General features: G+C 44.7%; 2 protein-coding genes across 16 annotated transcripts in view; one reads left to right on the top strand and one right to left on the bottom strand.

Moving 5' to 3' along the window:
* Positions 1-11461, top strand: part of ST3GAL6 (ST3 beta-galactoside alpha-2,3-sialyltransferase 6) — a 56741-nt gene extending 45280 nt beyond the window's left edge. For 8 of the 11 annotated variants that reach the window (XM_071758801.1, XM_071758838.1, XM_071758810.1 and 5 more), the window contains 5 exons: positions 271-457; positions 1555-1692; positions 5370-5522; positions 6920-7502; positions 7539-11461. In XM_071758801.1, coding sequence (XP_071614902.1) covers positions 271-457; positions 1555-1692; positions 5370-5522; positions 6920-7000 — 559 coding nt within the window. In that variant the 3' untranslated portion in view covers positions 7001-7502; positions 7539-11461. The remainder of the gene's footprint in view (positions 1-270; positions 458-1554; positions 1693-5369; positions 5523-6919; positions 7503-7538) is intronic. The other 3 variants (XM_071758783.1, XM_071758792.1, XM_071758775.1) reach the window with 3 other exon arrangements.
* Positions 11462-12754: 1293 nt separating this feature from the next.
* The window catches only part of COL8A1 (collagen type VIII alpha 1 chain), an 89324-nt gene continuing 84696 nt past the window's right edge, over positions 12755-17382 (bottom strand). For all 5 annotated transcript variants that reach the window (XM_071758747.1, XM_071758730.1, XM_071758757.1 and 2 more), the window contains one exon: positions 12755-16355. In XM_071758747.1, coding sequence (XP_071614848.1) covers positions 14449-16355 — 1907 coding nt within the window. In that variant the 3' untranslated portion in view covers positions 12755-14448. The remainder of the gene's footprint in view (positions 16356-17382) is intronic.

Raw genomic sequence — 17382 nt, 5'->3', positions numbered from 1 at the left:
CTTGAGTGACAGATGATAAGCCATTGTTCACTTGTATTCTATACCACCTTGGCTAAGTTCCCACGTGGTTTTGATCTCCCTGAGTTAGAGGGTGAGTGGACCTGGTAATTACTTATCTACCACGTAACGTGATAAGTAAATGCTGGGCTGCTAAGCCCTCCTCTCCCTGGACACACTGTGGGCCCTGCAGGCTGGTGTGTGTGCCAGCCAGTGCACAGGAAGGGTATGGGTGGGGTACTCATTGTCATCTCTGTGTCTCTGTCTCTGCAGAATGAACAATGGCCCTGTTATAGGGTATGAAGAGGATGTTGGGAGGAGGACAACCTTCCGCCTTTCTTATCCAGAATCCATCTTCTCAGATCCGATCCACTACGACCCTAATACAACTGTGGTTCTCATTGTCTTCAAACCACGGGACTTGAAGTGGCTTTGGGAAATACTAGGTGGTCAGAAAGTAGTGAGTTTAATTATTCATGTACTTTGGTTCAGCTTGGCCCACATCTCTCTCATGAAATATCCATTTTGCTTTTAACCTTGGTTCTCTTAGCTTGGGGGAAGCACTGCATGTCCCAGTCAGTCTGTTCCATATCTCTTTCCCATAAATGCTTCTGTCCTATTTTTTAGCCACATACTTGATCAGTCCCTCACCCCAAAGCACTTCTCCTCTAAGAAATACTTTTTTAACCTCTTTCTAGCTCTGTTTCATATTCTGACGTGTATTGTCCAGACATTTCCCAGAATATTTTCTCCTATGCACTTGATGGAATTGCAGAATATTGTAGGAAGACACCTCTCTCTAGAGGTCTTCAGTCCAAAACCCTGCTGAAAGATAGAAGGGCCAAGTTTGGAGCCATAGCAGGTTCTTGAGACATCATCCAGGGCATTTTTGAGTATTTTCAGGGATATTTTTATAGTTCCTGTTTCAGTACTGCACCACCCTCACAGGAAAGATTTTTTTCTTCCTCCTTTCACTATGTGCCTCTATGAAGAGTCTGATCTTGTCTGGCTTTGTAACTGCCTATGAGATAGGTAAAGATGGGCTGAACAAACCCAGCCTCCTCAGACATTTTGTTTGTTCTGCTCTCTGTCCCCTCTGCTGTTCTGGTGGCTTTCTGCTGAGCTTGCCCCAATTTGACAGTCTCTTGCACAGGAGAGAGCCCAAAACAGCATTTGTGAGACTGCTGAAAGCCACAATACAAAGCACTTGAAGAAGATAACTTCTGTCTTCCTATTCTCTATGCTCTTATTGATGCAGCCAAGAACGTGGTGAGCATATACTGCTTCCAGGGTATGCTGCTGGGGAGTGTTGTCCATTTTTGGGGACCTTTTTGCAAAGCTGTTTTCTAGCAATCTGCCCCCAGCCTCTGTTGCTGCAGGCAGTTATCCTTGATGCAGCAGCACAACTTGACATTTGTTTTTGCTGGCCTTTGTTCAGTGTTCCTCTTCTTCTTCCTTAACATCCTGCCCTTGGATTTTACTCTGGTTAGCTTTGCTTTAAAACCAAAATCAACTGGTTTTAGTCATTAAAAGTGTATGGTTTTTTCCTTGTTACAGAGTGCTAAGGGCTTTTGGAAGAAACCAGCTCTGAACATGATATACAAATCTAGTCAAATCAGGATTCTTGATCCCAGCATCACCAGAAAAACAGCTTATGAATGGCTTCGTTTCCCAACAAGGTTTCCAAAAAAGGAGGTAGGTGTTTTTCTTCTGTGCTTTTTAGTTTTGTGTCACTAAATGGGTACTCAGAGGTAATGATCTATTTATTCTAGTGTTAGCAAATCTTTTAGGTTCACATTGCATCAGTTTGCATTTAGCTGGTTGTCAAAAAAGTTGGAGAAATGGAATCCAGAAAGAAAGTGGGCAGCCTTGTATGCCAAAAATATCTTTTAATGCATTCTCTAATTAGTGTTAGACAGGCATGGTTCCTTTTACAAAACAGGGAAAAGCAGACCAGCATTGGAACATGGCAGGTTTGAAGGGCCTCTAGAAATGTTAAGGAGTCTTGAAATAATAAATGTAGGGTTTAAAAAACCCAAACAAACCCCACCACAATATACAAACCTAAAAAAACCCAATAAAAACCTCCTTCAAAACTGAAACAAAAAAACCCCCACACCAAACAAACAAAACTCCCTAAGAACCCAACAACCTGGTAATTCTATTATTGCTGCAATTTCATGCTGGTGGGGCAGGCAAGCACTAGGGAGCATACAGGATATGCCAGCCCCACACTAATAACACATGTCTAGCAACAAGCAACATTCTTATGCTTACTGATTTGATGCCAGGCACTGTAAGGAATTGACCAACAATTTGGAACTAAAAATACATTTTAACTGTCAGTTTGTGACTTAAGAATGTTTCTAATGAAAGGTAAGACTTCAAGCTGGAGAACTCCCTTGTGCAATCAGGACTGACCATGTGCTGTTTGGAACAAATAGGGTTCCCCTGGGTCACATTGTTGTGCAGAGCTGCTGCATTGGGATCAGCCTGCTGGCACAGTATGTGGAAGCATTTGATAGACTTATTGCTGTGGAGTGTCTATTAAAACTTTTAATTTCTGTTTTAATCATTCTAATATTTGCCTTTTTATTGCTTTTTCCCTTTCTTTTATATATTTATCTATTTATTTATTAATTTTTGGTCTCTGGTGGCTTTTGCTCTGTTTATTAACTCTCAAACTGGAATACCCAGTTTGGCTGCATGCTTGCCAGGGCTCTGTGTCCTTTCAGCTCTTCAGCTGAGGGTGGGAAGAAAGTAACGTAGTAGTTGGGTGCCTAATGGTCTCCTAGAGGGACGTGGAACATCTGTGTCCTTCATGGCTCCAGAAATTCTTCCTTGTCTCTTTCTGTACTCTCCTCTCAGTGGAGGTAAAAGTAAGAGCAGCTCTGTTAGTGAGCCAAGCAGATGTACAGCTGTGTCCTGGAGCTGGTGCACTCCAGGTCTCTCACACACTTTGGGTGATGTGCATGCTCTCTGCTCCTCTTCCAGCTCCTTGGGTACCCCTGCCCAGGGCTGGGGTAAAGTGGGTCCATGAAAGAGACTTTCACCATCTTCACATCCCACTTGCACTGTCCCAGGGGCTTTGCAACCCCTCATGCCAGGTGGCAGTGATGGCCAAGTTCAGACATTCTTGTCCTCACTGTTCCTCCCATCTGAGGCGTGGGGGTCCCCAGCCACATCCCATCTGCAGTTACTTTGGCACAGCTGAAGGGAAGTGGCTCAGTGAAACTGCAGATCATTGGAGGGGGGGGTCAGTTGGCAGGGTGGGCTTCTGCAGGACCCCCTTTGGGGCCCTCTGTCCCCATCGTGCCTCCCTGGGGATTGTTGGTGCTGCCTTTGCTGTGCTTCAGCCCCCTCTGCCTGCAGGAGACGCTGAAGACAGATGTTGCTTTCTCTGCTGTCTTTTTCATTAAGCCAGCCTTAAACTTCTTGTGTGCACATTTGGGGACAGTCCAGCAAGCATTTCTGCTTCTCTGTTAGCAGCTGTGATGGCCTTAGCAGTGCCAGGAAGAACAGCTGTAAAATCAGATTTGCTGCCCCAGCAGCACTGAAGTCAGAAGGTGTTGCAGTCATTACAGGGCTGCACCTATTCCTATTAAATATGACGAGCTGAACAAGATTCATTACAGGCCAAAAGTATCCAGATATTGGTAGGGCATCTTGGGACCTGCACATTTCACTGCAGTAGTGCTGTTTAGCAGGATTTGCAGAAAACCAGTTTGCTTGATAAAGGCCTTCACCATGTTTCACATTGGTTTTCCTAAGGTTGGTTTGGCCAAAAGAGCATCCTTAAAGCATGACAACACATTTTAAATGAAATGTTGCTTTTTAATTTTTTTTAAATTTTTTTAAAGTATATTCTTTCAAGGTGAACTTTATAATAGTCAAAAGAAAACAGAGGTAATTGCAACCCCTGCTGTTTCTGGTATTTCCAAGTAGTACTAATCCTGACATGTAACATTCCTGCCATGGTTTTTGGGTCCTGTTTAGTTTGAGAATCACCACGAAGAGTCACAACAGAATCACTACTAAATTTATGGTAGAGCAGAGAAGAAAGTTATTTTGCTAGCTGGCAGGAGCCTTCAGTGACAGTGTACTTTTCAAGCTGATGTTATTTTTTTCAGTACCCAAAGTTGCATAAAGGTACAAAAAAATTCCACATAAAGATGATAGTACAATTCTGTGACTGTAAGTAGGTTTACAGAGCTCTTGTTAGTGTTTTTTCCTGGGGACTTGTTTTTGTATCATATGATACAAATAAATATTTTTCTGTGTCAAGTGTATCTGCCTTTTTTGTGTGCAGACTCATCCAGTACTGGTTTGCCCACTTTATTTTCAGAGGCAAATGAGCTGAGCCTTGGGCAAGGGCTCAAAAAAAAAAGATTTTTTGCTCAACTGAGGTTTGATGTCAGCTAGTGAGAGTGTTTAGCTCATTTGGTCTCTGATAAAATTGTGATTTTTGGCTGGGACTGGCATTAGTGCATGAAAGTTTTGTCTGTTTCTGAGGGCACTGCTTCCCCTCAGCTTCACCACTTAGGCTGAGGGAAGACTTCACCTCTCTGTACAAACTTTGCCTCTTACCCCCTGAGATCATTTTAGCTGCTACTGCTGCTGTTAAGAGTCATGTATGCGATCACAAGATAGGAGAGGTAGTTGCAGTGAGTTGTTCTGTGCCTTTGTAGTAACTGCTAATTTATGGTTAGGTACTCTTAATTTTGCCCAGTTAAAACCTGTCTGTGACCTGCTCTTGTTATTTTACATTGTGCTTACTTCTGAACTATCTCACTGTAGGGGGGAGGGGGAAGGAAAGAAAAAATTTAATGCTTTATTTCCTTTTAATAGAAATAGTGGGGGAAAGTCTAAAGCTGTATTCTTTTGGAATTTCCCTCTTCTGAAAAGGTTCAGGTGTAGCCAAGTTAATGCAGCAGTAGCACTCATGTTTTTTTAAGTTTGGTGTTATGAATATTTGAGTCATGTTCATGTTTTTCCCCATCATCTAGAAACTTCTGCTTGTTCAGTCAGATTTGATGAGGTGAAATGGTCTCCAATATATCTTGAAGCCTGAGCAATTTAATGAAAGTAGGTTGCTGTGCAGAGGGATGGGGGGACCTTCCTAATGCCTCTGCTGAGGGAAGGATTACAGTATGAGAAACCCGGGAATCCCAGGGAAGACAAGCATGGCAGATGTTCTGGTCATGGAAAACCTTCCAGCAGCAGCACATTCATTATGAGACCTGAGGGGATCAAACCACAAAACCAAATGTCTGCAGAAGAGCCAGGCTGCCTGCTACCTCGGTTCTGAGGCTTGCTTTTCCCATCAAACTGCCAATTATTTATGTATGTGTGCTCTTTGTGTTTCATTCTAGAAGCCCAAGCATCCAACAACAGGGCTAATTGCCATTACACTGGCATTTCACATATGCCATGAAGTTCACCTGGCAGGCTTCAAATACGACTTCACGGACCGAAACAGTTCTTTGCACTACTATGGCAATGACACGATGTCTCAGATGATGCAGGTATGACAGTGTGGATATTTGTGTCCCTTTTGCTCCACCACACTGTGCAGCACTGGGATGAGATACACCCATTTGCATGCTCTGTTTTGCTTTTATTTGCTGGTGTCATCCTTAGGCTGCACAGCTCTTGTTCGCAGAGGTATATTTGCCAGAACTGTCAGAACATAAAGAGTATTGCTTCTGTTTGCATTTTCTTTTTCCTTAGCAGCTGGTTGTAATACTTGTCATAGTTGCCAAATTTCTTAAAAAAAAAAACAAAACAAACCAATCAGAGAAAGAATAGTGAAGTGAAAAGGAGTTAAAGATCTATAAACTTGTGATGAGCAGAATTTCAGAAATTGAATGCAGAAAAGAAATGCAGCTCTTAAAAGGGGGAGGAAGAGAAGGAACTGCTTACAAGAGGGGGAAAGCCACAACTTCCAGGGGGATAGAGCAGCAGGAGGCTGGCAAACATCAGGGATGCCTTTTCCTCCCATCCTGCAGAGAAGGGCCTCGTGCTTTGCTATGTCCATGCCTCTATTCTTTTAAGTCTCTCATCTTCAGCTCCATACTCCGAGCAGCTCAATCTCAGCTGTTTACTTCAATGTGAACAGTTTTCCATGTGCATGCCCATTACATGTGGGGACCATTTTCTTCCCTCCCTTTCCTGCTAAGGAAGAATAGGGGCAATGCACATAGGAGCCTCTCACATCTCTGAGGACACCCAGGTGTCTTCAGCTCCAAGAGAATTTTCCACTGACATATACACTGCTTTTTTGCAATATATACCAAGCTCAAGTAAGGTTTATCACCAGCTGAATAGACATCTGTAAGTTTTCTGAAATCCTTAATTTTTTTCAAAAAAGAAACAATAAAACTTTATCATTAATTGTGCTGTCCTCCTGTGTGGTCTCTTGTATATCCAGGATCTGAACAGCACAGAAGACAGATTGGTTTTGACTTGTTGAAATTGATTGGCAGGGCACATCTGATTTACAAAATAATGTGTGTGCTCTCCAAGAACCTGTGTTAAACTTGGAGAAAAAGTTGTTTTCTAACTGCTTGTGCTGTAAATGTGGTTATGCAGCTGTTTTCTGTAAACATGGAGAGGAGTAGGGAGAGTTACTAGTAAGAACTTCTACAAAACCACACCTTGTCTGTTATTGCCAGTGAAGGATATCTCTTGGTTTGTGTCCGAAGAGGGAAGATCTAATCAATTTTTGAGCAAGAGTCCTTCACTTTTCTCCTTAGAAGAATGTGCAAGAGCCTTTGCTAATAAACCTTTTCCCTAGAACTTTCTCATGTGTAGCATCTTCCAGGTATTGCAGGTAATTAAAAGGAAAGAACAATGAATGGACACTTCTGGTAATAAATTTAATTTGATTTTTTTTTATTATTATTCCCTCACATCTCTTTAGAATGAATACCACAACATCAATGCTGAGCAGAAATTTTTGAAGAAGCTTATAGACAAGAACTTTGTGGTCAATTTGACATGAAAACTGAATGGAAAATATGAAGAACAATCACTATTTTCAAGATTTGAAAGAGATTTATTTTTTGTATGACATTTTTATTTTTTAAGTGCAGCATAACTGTTTACTGTTTAAAAGGAACGGAGAAACCTCATCAAGGCAGAAGCTTCTTCTAAGCCTGAGGGTAATGGACTATTGCAAACAGTTCACTGAATTTCTGTGAAGCTACTTAATAATGGGAAAACCATGAAACTTTCAGCTGAAAGTATCAGGGATATATAAAAATGTGATGCACATCACTTATTTATCAGCAAGAACTCTTTCCAAGTGATTACTTCTCTGGAATACTTAGATTTCTGGTGTTGTCCCCAAAGAGTTACAGTGTCAAGAGACTGAGAGCAGCGTTTGATTAGCAGATGCATGTAAAGCCTTGAATGTCTGTCTTGTAGTATGAAATTGGCTTTAAAATGATGCCTGTAAATCATCACTTTGTGTTTAGAAGGGGGAACACACACACAGAGTGTGTGTGTTTTGTACAGAGTACACACTGTACAGAGTACAGGGTTTGGTCTGCCCTACTCTGTGGAAGGTACATACATCTTCATTAAAAGCCACAGCTGCTGCCCCGGCCATCAACTCTGAACTGCTGCCTGCCTTTTCCAAAGGTGAAGACCTCTTGGGCTCATTTGTGGAGATATTGGTGTTGAGTAATGCTTGTGTTGTACCCAGTTTATGGAAAACCCTCCTCCTCATGTTGTATGTCCAATAAATTTTACAGTTGGTAACTTGACTTAGAAAAGAGGGAGTATGAAGACTGAAGAATTGTCCCAACTACCCACGTGTCAGCCACTTCCCCCAGACTACAACAAAAAGGTGAGCTGAGACAGAGATGCTCACACCTGAGTTTAAATTTAGAGCCAATGTTTGTTGGATTCCTAGTTCTCCAGGACAGGATCTGTGTATCTTTCTGTTCAGTCACCAAGAATCGAGGTGTATTTCTCCAAACCAGCACCATCTGCTTTCTCAGATTTTGTAATGAGTTTCCATTATCATTTGGCTCCTGTTTACCTCTCATGTTGTAACATTTAGGTTTAAAGGATGTAGCTGAACGAAAGCATTTAGTGGTGGGAACTTACTTGGGGTTTTAACTGAAACATTTAATGGGACACTTATTTTCTGGATTGGTTGATCTCAGACAAGCCCACTTGAAATGAAGTAAATCTGTCTGGGAACGTCCTTGACAACTGTTGCAGGGTAACAAGTAGTATGCGGTTCTAATTATCTCAGAGTATACTTTTTTTTTTTTTACATATAGCAAGTTTGCTTGGAGATCCTGTGGTTATCTTGATAAAGGACAAAGGAATCCACTTAAAGTCTTTAAAATTAATGGAAAAACTTTTGCTGCTTTATAATAAAAAGATACAGAGAGCTTTAATAGCAGTGCAAACAATGAAAATACAAATCTAAACCACACACAAGTGAAAAGCACAATATTTGTGGTTTTCAGAAGCTGAAGGTTACAGGAATACTGAACATAATTTCATTGCTGCTGCTAGGGTGTAGAGGAATGAGCATCGTAGTGACCGGAGAGTCATCTTTCTCTTTTCCTATTTCTTCTGTGGAATGCAGTGGGTATTTGAAAAACAAGCAGCTTCTCTTTGTGTTCTCTTCTCCCTCTTTGGCCCCTTGGCTCTGCCATTTGGGATTTGGTGAGTGCAGCATGATTTGGAGGGGAGCCACAGCCAAAGGGGGAGCAGGCAGCTTGTGTTCTCTGTTTTCACCTATTGGGTTCTGAGCTGTAGTCATTTGCAAGGAAATTGGACATATCTGAAATATCTGGATCCCAAAGAAAGCTGTGTCAGGAGCAGAGAGGGATTTGGGCATGTCCCCAGCAAGGGAAGGCTGTGCCCTGGGGCCCATCTGATTCCGTGATGCTGCAGGAGGTGGTGGAGGGAAGGCAGGCAAGAGCCTGAGGGAGAGGGTGCCCTGGGGCACCAGAGCAGGTGACTGGGGGAAATGGAGGAATTCAGAATTTCTTCACCTGGTGGCAGAAGGGCTCTTGCTTAGTTGCTCACATTTCTTTTTTTTAAAACATGCCCATTTCTGAGCCTTTGAGGAAGTCTTTGCTCAAAAATCTTCCATAAAAACAGGTGGGGCTTTGCACCAGCAAACAGCAATATTACTGTCTTTAATTCTACCAGCATTTATTTCTCGATATCATTTCAGCTAATTACAAACTTTTGGGGTTTGCATGTGTCTCTGCAGCTGCAGACCTGCAGTGATTTAAACTCCTGACAGTAGCAATGCCACATGAAAAAACTCTGAGGTAAGGCTTCTTGCAAGGCTTCAGTTGTCCAAGCTCTCTTTGCTTACAGGGCGCTGGTAGATCTCGGACTCTAAAGAGCAGAGCCAAGCAGGAACACAGCGCTGCCTCTTCACCTTCCAAACCCATGGTTGCTGCCAGAGCTGGGTCTCCCAGCTCTCTTGCAGAATTCTACCAGGGATCCAGTTGAATCCATGTAATGCCACACAGTACACTGACCGTGAGGATTTTTTTTCCAGGAAAGCTGCTGAATTTGCCTTCTCGCAGCGTGGTGGTGTAGGCTGCTTCCCTCTGCTTCTCCACCTTGATGGCAGCAGGTGGGCAGGGAGCTCTGCTTCTGAGGATTTATTTCCTATTCAGAGATAGTCTTCCCACTAAAGTGAACTGATTCCTTCTCCTAATTTTCCTAGGAGTTTTGTCTCTTTTTGGGGGTTTTGTTCTGCTATAGTTAATCCCCTGAATTGTGAAAAAGTCTTCATGGCAAGCAAATGATGTGTCCCTTCCCCCCCTCATTTCCCCCCAACTCAAGAAGATCCTTTATTATTTTTTTATTACATAAACTTTTGTCTCCCTAAGATTATTTTTTATAATGTTTGATAGTCTCAGTATATTTAATATGCTATGAGCATTTATCTGTATCAACTGCTCCTTTTTATTTCTTCTTAATAAGCCTCCCCACTTATGTCTGACTGACTTTTGAAATTAAGCAGAACCCCCAGGGATATTTTTCCCTCACTCTGTGCTCCTGTAAGGATTTAGATTCCATGTATGCCAAAGTTACAGTCCCAGGATGTGTGACTAACTTTTAGAGTCAGACCTGTTCACTTGGGACCCAGCCAAAAGCTGATACTGTTGGTAAAACCTAGGGTACTAATTTTTGGGGGTTTTCTTGAAAGCACAGCTTGCAGCCCAGTAGCTTTTCAATAATGAGCAGTGAGCCAAGTGATTTATGCCCTTCCCCCCATATTTTTTGGTAGTATTCTGTATACACCAGCCCTGCTTCATCACCTACTTCACATGGTTCTTCCACTCTGAGGAAAGGGATTGCTTTTACACTGTCATGCAGGTGAGAGCACCTGTATGTAGCATATTTCTCAGTGCTGCCCACAATTCATAGTGTCTGTTCTACCCTGGCATGCATTTTTTGCAGGTGTTTTGCAATACCAAAGACTTGTCTTAGACTTCTTGAAAAGAACAATAATGCTAACTCCAAATACAAAATATCTTTTCTGAGAGTGAGCTGCTATTAAGCTTTTCTTCTTCCGTTTTTTCCATTCCTGAAAGTGAAATATCTACACTGAAACTTACCTTTAAAAACTACCCATTTTTTTTTTTTTTTAATCAGAGCAGCAAAGCTGCCAATTTTGAATCCCAGGGTGCTGCCAGCTTTTATTTCCACGTCCTAACAGTGTATCTATATGGGTACCCAGTGTGTCTCCCTAATTTTCTTCCTATATCAATTGAAAAAGTCAGATCATCTCATCCCTTTTTCTTCTGTCCTGTTCTCCACCAGCCCCCTAAATTTCAAGACAGCAGCATCTGACAGCAAAGCTGCTCCTGTATTTTATCTGCCAGCCCCCTCAAAATGCTGTGCAGTCAGAAAGACCCCAGCTTGAAGGTACCAAAGTACACACAAAAGAGGCAGGATGGCACGTGTCAGCTGGAAGCTCTGTTTGGCTCAGACTTTTAGCAGTTTTTCTTTCTTTTCTGTTGGGAAAGCATTTTTTCCTTTAGTGTAATAATTAAGGGAATATGGAGATATGACATAAGAAGGAAGGTCACAAACTATTGCACTAAATATGAATCTAAGAGTGCCTAAAAGATGTTACTAAATAGTATTTCCAGTGACTGTATTGCTGGTGTTAATACAGAATCACAACTTTAGCATTTAATAATTAGTGTGTGGTACTTCTTGTTTCCTATGTCAATGTTTTCCTTTTTAACAGTGCTCTGGGAGGTGGTATAAATACCTTAACTTTTAAGTGGAGTCTGATTTTTAAGATCATACAAAGCTCAACATCTGGTTTTGGTATCAGTAAATACTCAATTTGACATTTGTCTTAAGTTTTATATGCCTTTTAAGTGCCAGCTGTATGGAAATTTGAATACTACAAATGGAAAGACATTTTTTTTTCCCTGTGAATAAACTGTGTTAAAGACAATGCCCTCAGGCTTATCTTTGCAAGGTCAGTGCTCTGTGTGTGTGCGGATGAGCGTGCCTGTCCACAGAACCATTATTAATGCTGTGGCAATTACAGTGCTGTCAAATACCATATCAAGTTTCAGAACAAACTTTGGTGCTTAGTAGAGCAAATAGAGCTGAACAGTTTTGAACCCTCAGCTGTAATGTGGGTGGAGATCTCATTCCAGGCTGAGTAGAAGCAAAGTCAGGACAGTTTTTGCTGGTAAGATCAAGAGCACCATCCTCCTCGCTTTAATTTTTCATATATTTTTTTTAATCCTGCCTGTCTTGCTTTCCAGGGGAATGCTAAGATAAAAGACATTTAAGAAGATGGTGTGTGACAAAAGACTTCAGACAAATCTCTGTGCAGTAAAAAGGAGATGCTGAGAAAGAGGAACTGCTTAGCCCATGGATTCAGGGTGTCTGAGGGAGATTTAGGAAATGATTTAGGACCTGACACAAGCAGGTATTCAATACGTTCCTTTTATTATTAAGAGTTTAGGAGCTTGCCAGCCTGGAGGGAGGGAAGTGCCTGTCTTGAGGTGAGGTCTGAGGAGCTACATGTTGGCTATAATTTGCACAATGGAGCCACAGTTGATGAGTGACACAGATCAGTGACAAATGATCAGTGGCTGCTTTCACACTGGGTTTTTGCTGCAGGGGAAAAAATGGGGAAGAGGAGGAATGGGAAAAGCTCTTTACAGATTACAGGGAGAGCCAGGGACATGGTGTGCATCTCCCATCCTGGGCAGTCAGCTCTGGCTTTTTTGGTGAGTACCACCCCTTCACTGCACCACCTCTACAGGCAGCTGGTATTTTGGCTTCCCACTCACTGTGCCTTTTTTAAGCTGTGCTTCCACATCAGCTCATGCTGAGCAGGTGCCTGTCCCTGCAGGAACCCCTTGTTTCCTGCATTCCCCCCCAGCCCCAGTCCCACTCTCTCCCACTAAATGCAATGTCAGGAAAGTGCCTTTCCCCAGTGGCTTAGGGTGGGTTTTGCCAGGAGAGGGGAAATAAAGAAAAAGGTATCTCATTATCCCTCAAAGTATTCAAGGCCAGGCTGGATGGGACTCGGAGCAACCTGGTTTAGTGGGAGGTGTCCCTGCTCATGCAGGGGAGTTGGGACTAGATGATCATTAAGGTTCCTTCCAACCCAAACCATTCTCTGGTTTTCATTCCTATTAGGCTGCCAGTGGTTTCACTGCTGGTAGTCTTACGTGTGAGTTCAGTGGGTTGAATGTGCCTTCATACAGTTCTGCTGAAAGAAGACAGATTTTTTTTTTTTTTTTTAAAGATATTTAATAAGATATTTTTTCAAATCAGTACAAAAATTTTAAATACAAAATTATTTGCTTTTGACATATCTCATATATTCTGGGAACATGCCGAAGTCACCAGTGCCTGGTAAACTGTCCATCCGTTCCTGCCACCGTTCCATAAAATTTCTGAGATAAAGCACCACATTATATCACTGGAGTCCTTAGTCAATGTTAGACTGCATTAAACTCTGCATTTAAATAATGGTAATGCCAGTTAAATCCAATCTTAGTTCTGCATGAAAAATCTAGTTCATTTTTGAATCAAAAGCGGTAGCGTTAGCGAAAGGCATTGAAGAGGTGGTGAGTGTTTAACTCGGTTCATCTAGCGTAACTGGGTGATGTGCAGCACTGTACAGGGAACCACTGCAAAGTACACTGCCCTTTGGGAACAAGCACTTGTGAGGGAAGATTAGCACCATGGATGAACAGACAGCGCTTGCATAGAGGTTGCTTTCCTCGTGTACAGAAAAGATTGAGGCTTTCAGGTTCTCCTAAGACAATTGGTAGCACATAAATAAGGATCGGAAATCAGCTTTTACATAAAGTGGAACTTCTCGGATCAGTATTGCTGGTCAAGTTATTGGTTGATCTCACCAAACTAGTTAATTAGCAAACAGAGCTATTTCTGCTTTGCCTAGTCATTGAAGAGTAAACTGATTTAACTTTCGCTGAGTGACAGAGTAGGCATCTCTTCTGACAAGCCAAACACATGCAGGTTCTCAGCCCAAGCACTGAAGTCCAAGCAAATTTATGCAGCCCCTGTTGTACTGCCATGTGTTGGTATCTCAATCACTTGGCACAAAGCTCATGGGGAGCCCTTCCAGCCCTTCCTTTTTGTCTCTGATTGACCTCATCTACTTCAACTGTGCAAATGCAGATGGAGGTTTAGTGCTGTGGCATTTGGTGGGGGACCCCGGTGCCTGCTGGAGTCAGTGGTGGTGTTCTAGGTCCAGTGACTGCTGGAGAAGACTTGGGGGGAATAGTTACACCATCAGTACTCCTTTTCCATCATAAATAAACAATAATTGAAAAAAAAAAATGCACCTGCAACAGTATTTTATATCAGGGAAAGGGAAATAAAGTCTATAGCTTTGCTTGTCAGGCAGACCTGCTGTCAACCCCTCCCCCCAAAAAATGCCCACCCAAACAAGTAAAAAGTCACTCAATTTTTTCCATGTAATTTGAGACTGACCTACTCTGGTTTAAGTCACTGGTTTTCAACTCATAACTATAATCAATGCAACAGTCAAATATGCAACAGGAGTGAGTGACGTACAATGATTTGAACCTTAGTACTAGAATTATTGTGAATGAAATGAAGTAAGCGTGGCATTGCAGAAATATATAATGTACAGCTAATATGTCCCCCTCGGGTGCAAAACAACTGTTTGTGGACCTGATACACATCTTTAGATATGTTCACCACACTTTTTTTTTCTTTTTTTTTTTTTTTTTTTTTTTTAATAACTAGCTGTGCATAATGTTAAACTTTGTTTTTTGGTTTTTTGGTTGTTTTTTTTTTTTTTTTTGTACAAGATGGTCTGAACCGGTCATAAAATGCATCTTTCATGGTATGAAGTCTGAAGCAGAGAAGAAAGGTTCTGATTTTGCGGTGTGTGTGTGTCTGGTTGTGTGCCTGGTTTTTGTTTTACATGGGGTACAGCAAATATCCTGAAAAAGATGAATGAACATACTGCCCAGCATAGAGTCCTGCTGCCTGCTCAGATGGCATCTGAACGTAGACCTTGTCCCCGTGCATCAGCTGAACAACAGCACTGCCCGAAGCCTGGTCCAGGAAACCCTTCTTGTACTCATCGTAGGTGTACATCAGCGGCTCGTTGTTCTTGAACAACGCCACCCAAACGCTGGCCCCCTTACAGTGAACGTGGTAGGCGAAGTAGTAGATGCCAGGGATCTCGCAGGTGAAGATCCCTGTCTGGGGGTTGTAGTTCTGGCGGCCGTTGTAGAGGAGCTTGTCAAACTTCACGGGCACCCCGACACGGGGGAAGGGGGTGAGGAGCTCTGCGGTGAACGCGGGCATCTCGTAGACGGCGCCACCAGGTTTGCCTTTCTTGCCCTTGTAGCCGTAGGGGGATTTGAGGCCGTCTATCCCAGGCCCCACCTCGGGCAGGTACTGTCCCACGGCTGGTGGAGTGGGTGGGATGATCACTGGGGGCCCTGGAGGGCCAGGGGGACCAGGTGGCCCCTGAAGTCCCGGCTGGCCGGGGGGACCGAGAGCCCCGGGCTTCCCTGGGGGTCCCTGCAGCCCTGCCACACCGGGTTTGCCCACACCAGGGAAGCCGGGGGGTCCGGGCTGGCCGGGTTCCCCCTTTGCCCCTGGCAGCCCTGGAGGACCGATGGGACCGCTGGGTCCTGCGATCCCTGGAATGCCCGAGGGACCCTGAAGGCCCTGGGCGCCAGGGAGCCCCGGCTCGCCCTTGGGCCCCACGAGCCCTGGGACTCCTGGCAGCCCTGGCAAGCCTTTATGCCCACCTTCCCCCTTGGGCCCTATGGGACCCGGCAGCCCCCGCAGTCCGGGAGCCCCCACTTCCCCGGGGAAACCTGGCTTCCCTGGAAAACCCTGCAGGCCGGGTTCACCCTTGGGGCCAACGGGTCCCGGTGGCCCCACAGCGCCTCCTTCTCCCTTGGGTCCTGGGAAACCAGCAGCCCCTGGGGGGCCCATGATTCCTGGCAGCCCTGGCTGGCCTGGCTCCCCCGGTGGCCCCCCCATGCCAGGTGGCCCCACGTGCCCCTTCTCCCCCTTCGGCCCCAGGGGCCCAGGCAGGCCACCCATGCCACGCTCACCTTTGGGCCCAGGGAAGCCTGGCTTCCCAACCCCAGGGAGGCCGGGAGGCCCTGGCAGACCTGGCAGGCCCTGCTCCCCTTTGCCGCCCGGGAAGCCCGGCTGGCCAGGGACGCCGTCCTGTCCCGGTTTGCCGATGCCGGGCTGGCCGGGAGGGCCTTGGATCCCAGGAGCTCCTGGCGGCCCCTGCAGCCCCAGCTCTCCTGGGGGTCCAGGTTTGCCCATGGGGCCCTGAGGGCCGGGGAAGCCAACCATGCCCGGCTTGCCAACCCCCGGCAGCCCTACAGGACCTGGGGGGCCGGGCAGCCCAGGTGGCCCTTTGAGCCCCGGCAAACCTGGGATCCCAACGCCCTTCTCCCCTTTTGGCCCCGGGATCCCAGGGACCCCCGGGGGCCCCTTCATCCCAGGCTCACCCTTCAGCCCCGGCTGTCCCTGAAGCCCTGGAGGACCTGCTTTCCCGATGCCGGGAAGCCCATGAGGCCCTGGTGGTCCCTGGGGCCCAGGTATCCCCATGGGCCCGATCTCCCCCTTTGGTCCCATCTCCCCTCTTGGCCCCGGGGGCCCCATAACCCCTGGTTTCCCTGGCATCCCTGGCAAACCCGGCTTCCCAATTCCTGGATATCCTTGCGGGCCCGGTTTTCCTTTGGCTCCTGGCACGCCGTGACCTGGTAATCCTGGTGGTCCCGGCGGCCCTCTCGGTCCAGGCTCACCAGGGGGACCCTGCTCACCTCTCAGACTGCGCATGGGTATTTCTGGGTTGGGGGGAAGAGAAAAAGAAAAAAAGGGAGGGGGGAGAAACAAAAGGTGATTGCAGTTGAATACTTCTAGAAACACAGAGGCAATTTTGAATGGGTGTGTGATGCCTCTTGGTTTTGTGGTAGACGGGGAGGCAGAGTTGGCCAACGTGTTACAGGTTGGCCTTTGGAATGAAGAGGATGTTCCTTATGTTTTGGATACTCCAAACTTGCACGCATGCTTCTATTTCCAGAAAATAATTATTTTGCACCCTATTTCCTTATTTTTTGCTATGGAAAGGTCATTTGCATGTTACCAGTGTCTTCCATCTATACAGCCTTAAACAGCAGAATTTTATTTTTGTTCTATGTTGGTATAGATGAATCTACTTTTTAAAGAGTTTTTGCAGGACACAGAAGCTACTCGGTAGTCCTGTGCTGTAGCAGGAGTTCTGGCATAAAAGTGCTTCTGCTGATATTGCAGAGGTTGCAATATCAAGTAAAAAAAATCAAGTAAAATCAAAGGTTGCAAAAATCAAGAGGTTGCAAAATCAAGTAAAAAAATCCCCAAACTGTATCAGTAAGAAGTTTGTATGTAGGGATGACTGCCTTTTCACCAAGGTTTTGGTTCCCATGAAGATATTACTGGAAACCTAAGCCTTACCCAGCGCTGCTAAGCTCCCCCAGGTTTTTGGCATAGTCATGTCTACTTAGAGCTCTCCTGAACACTTAACAAAATGTTTTTACTGTCCAAAGCCACGTTTTTGTGTATGTGACCACTTAGCATTGCAGGTCAGGGGGAGGAAGTTGCTGCTCGGGAGTGCTTGTGCTGGGGTTGTTTGCTTTTCAAGTTGTAGGCGTTTTGTATTAAGTGGGAAGTCTGTTTCTCTCTGGCTCTAAAATGGATGAAGAAGCGAGAGGTTTGGGGGGGAGTGGAGAGATGAGGTTTCAGGGCAAGAGAATTAGCTGTTCTTTGGGAGGCAGAAACCCTCCCTCTTTGCACATGTTGTGTTTTTTGCACGTAGAAAACTTCCTTTGCTCACAA

Source organism: Heliangelus exortis, chromosome 1, assembly GCF_036169615.1.
Source record: "Heliangelus exortis chromosome 1, bHelExo1.hap1, whole genome shotgun sequence".
Taxonomy (NCBI): domain Eukaryota; kingdom Metazoa; phylum Chordata; class Aves; order Apodiformes; family Trochilidae; genus Heliangelus; species Heliangelus exortis.
This window is presented reverse-complemented; position numbering and strand designations above follow the sequence as displayed.